This window comes from Triticum dicoccoides, chromosome 7B, assembly GCF_002162155.2.
Source record: "Triticum dicoccoides isolate Atlit2015 ecotype Zavitan chromosome 7B, WEW_v2.0, whole genome shotgun sequence".
Classification (NCBI taxonomy): domain Eukaryota; kingdom Viridiplantae; phylum Streptophyta; class Magnoliopsida; order Poales; family Poaceae; genus Triticum; species Triticum dicoccoides.
The window spans coordinates 135,257,860-135,260,157 of record NC_041393.1 but is presented as its reverse complement, the minus strand read 5'-3'; the positions used below and the strand labels follow the sequence as shown (position 1 = coordinate 135,260,157).

The window sequence follows — 2,298 nt, the reverse complement described above, 5'->3', positions numbered from 1 at the left end:
AAGGATTACAATTTCTGTAAACTCTTTGGAAGGTGAGCTGTTGTCAACATTGTTTCTTCAAAAATTGATGTGCCCCTCTCTTTGTTGGGCGCCAAGGTTCTCCAACATTGATGTGCAAAATCACAGTCCCACAGCAAACGGAGTGGTGTTTCTTCTGCATCTTGGTTGCAGTTTGGACAGAAGGGGTTTTCAAGCTGCATGCCTTTTCTTCCAAGTACGCACGCTTGCTAATTGCCAATTGCAGGTGTTACCAGCAAAGCGTGTCCAGCTACCGCCAACACGGCAAGCGTGCGCATGATGTACTCCTATATACTTATAATTTTAATTTTAAACCTCGTCAATTCGCCATGATCAGTTCATCAGAACAACAGCAGCAATAATTTCTGATCGAGATAATTCAGAGCGACGGGAACAGGCTACTCTAACAGCAGCCACACATTTACATGGACCATAAATTACTCAGGCTACTCTACGTCTCTACTACGCATCATGAACACGAATCAGAGCGTAAGCGTGAGACGGTTACAGGCGAACGCGTCGCCGTCGGGCCGGCTGTAGGGGACGGCGCGAGCGGCGAACCTTCCTTTGCGCTTCTCCATGAACCGCTGCAGCGACGCCTTCCTTACCATGGGCAGGTCGCCGTCCCCTCGCGTGGTGCCTGCTGCGGCAGCGACACGGAGCAGCTCGGCCGCCCTGTCGTCCGGGACCTCGTCGAGTACCAGCACCTGCCCGCCGTACAAGATGGTCATCTGCGCGTTCGCCGGCGGAGGACCCGCCGCGTGCTCGTCTTGATCGGGCACTTCCGCTCCGGGCATGAGGGGGAGGACCACCGTGGCCACCGGCCGCGCCTCCGCCGCCTTGATGCAGCGGCTGAGAACGCCGCACGCTGCGGCGAACCGCCGGCTCTGAGCGCTCCCTGACGCCGCCATTCTTGCTGCTCGATCGATCGACCCCTCTGCACGCTCTCGAACCCCCTGCCGGCTCTGCCTCTGCTAGTTGATCGGGTGTTGTGCTGGTTGGAGGAAGCAAATTGATGGACTGGAGATGGTTCGATGGGTTTGATTTATAAGAATCGCGCGTGTCCTGTTGGCTGTTGCTCTCAAACGTGGGGACGTGCGGTGTTTCTCTCTGGCTGTTGGAGCAAGGAAAATTCTGGCACGAAGAACACGTGCTGGTCGACCGCAAAGATAGTTTCAACGTGATGGCTAAGGGTCCTAGTGGTGGCCCTCGTGCCGCAGCGTTTAGTTGTTAATTCGACGGCGGGCGGCAGGTAGCAGGCGTAGAGATTAGAAATTGATGGAGCGGGCTCTTTTCCGCCGCCGACTCCGGTGCGGCGATCATCGATACAAGAGGCCCCTCGGCAAATGTATCCGGCATTCAGTTGCTAACTTGAGTATATAAACTACTCCTTCCGTTTCAAAATAGATGACTCAACTTTGTACTAATTTTAATATAAAATTGAGTTATCTATTTCGAAACGGAGGGAGTAAAAGAGAACCAAATTATCGAAAAGGGCTTCACACCTCGTTAGCGCATTTCTAACCGGTCCCTAAAAATTAAAGAATGATCCGGCTGAGTAAATCTTAATGAAGTATTTATACTCCACTAATTTGTTCAGTTCTAGCCGATTTCCTGAATTTGGCGGAGTAAAACATAAATTCAACCTAGTTTCAACCAAAAATTGCATACATTTAAACATAAGTTCAACATATTCTTGACAACCGAACATTAAAAATAAATTCAAATTTAAACTACACTAGACTACTTATCATCACCGGCCAGAGTGGAGGTTGAGCCAATTTTGCCTCGAAAGGCCACCGCCGGCGTCACAGTCGGGGAAGATGCGCCACCATTCCTCAACATCGAACTCGCTCCTTCTCCTCCTCGCCGCCCTCCTTGTTGTCCTCCTTGCTGCCCTCTTCGTCGCCTTGACGATGACCTCACCGCCATTGTCCGCGAATATCGCCCACTCCGCCTCCACGAGCTCGAGGTGCTGGCGGCGGAGATCCGCCATGTACGCCTCGTCGACGGCCGCCACCGCGAGGCAATCCCTCACCTCTCGGTCCTTCCGAGCCATTGCCGCACTCACCACACCCAGCGCCGTCCCAAACGGGAAGTTGAGCCACGCGGCGGAGCCGTGGAACCGGACTTGCCACCTGTCGTATTCGAGTGCCGCGAGCTCCGCCGTGTGGAACGACCCGACCCACTTCCTCGTGTGGGTCTACCAGTCGGTGATCTCTGCCACCCATGTCCTCACGCACGCTGCCAGACGCCGATGTATGTCCTCTACAATTCCCG

The 2,298-nt window shown here is 53.6% G+C and overlaps 1 protein-coding gene across 1 annotated transcript; it reads right to left on the bottom strand.

Moving 5' to 3' along the window:
* Positions 1-355: 355 nt before the first annotated feature.
* Positions 356-1,024, bottom strand: LOC119340417 (protein TIFY 11e-like). Its single transcript, XM_037612326.1, has one exon. It carries the CDS (start codon positions 927-929, stop codon positions 501-503), a length of 429 nt encoding a protein of 142 aa, XP_037468223.1. The 5' UTR covers positions 930-1,024; the 3' UTR covers positions 356-500.
* Between the last annotated feature and the right edge of the window lie 1,274 nt (positions 1,025-2,298).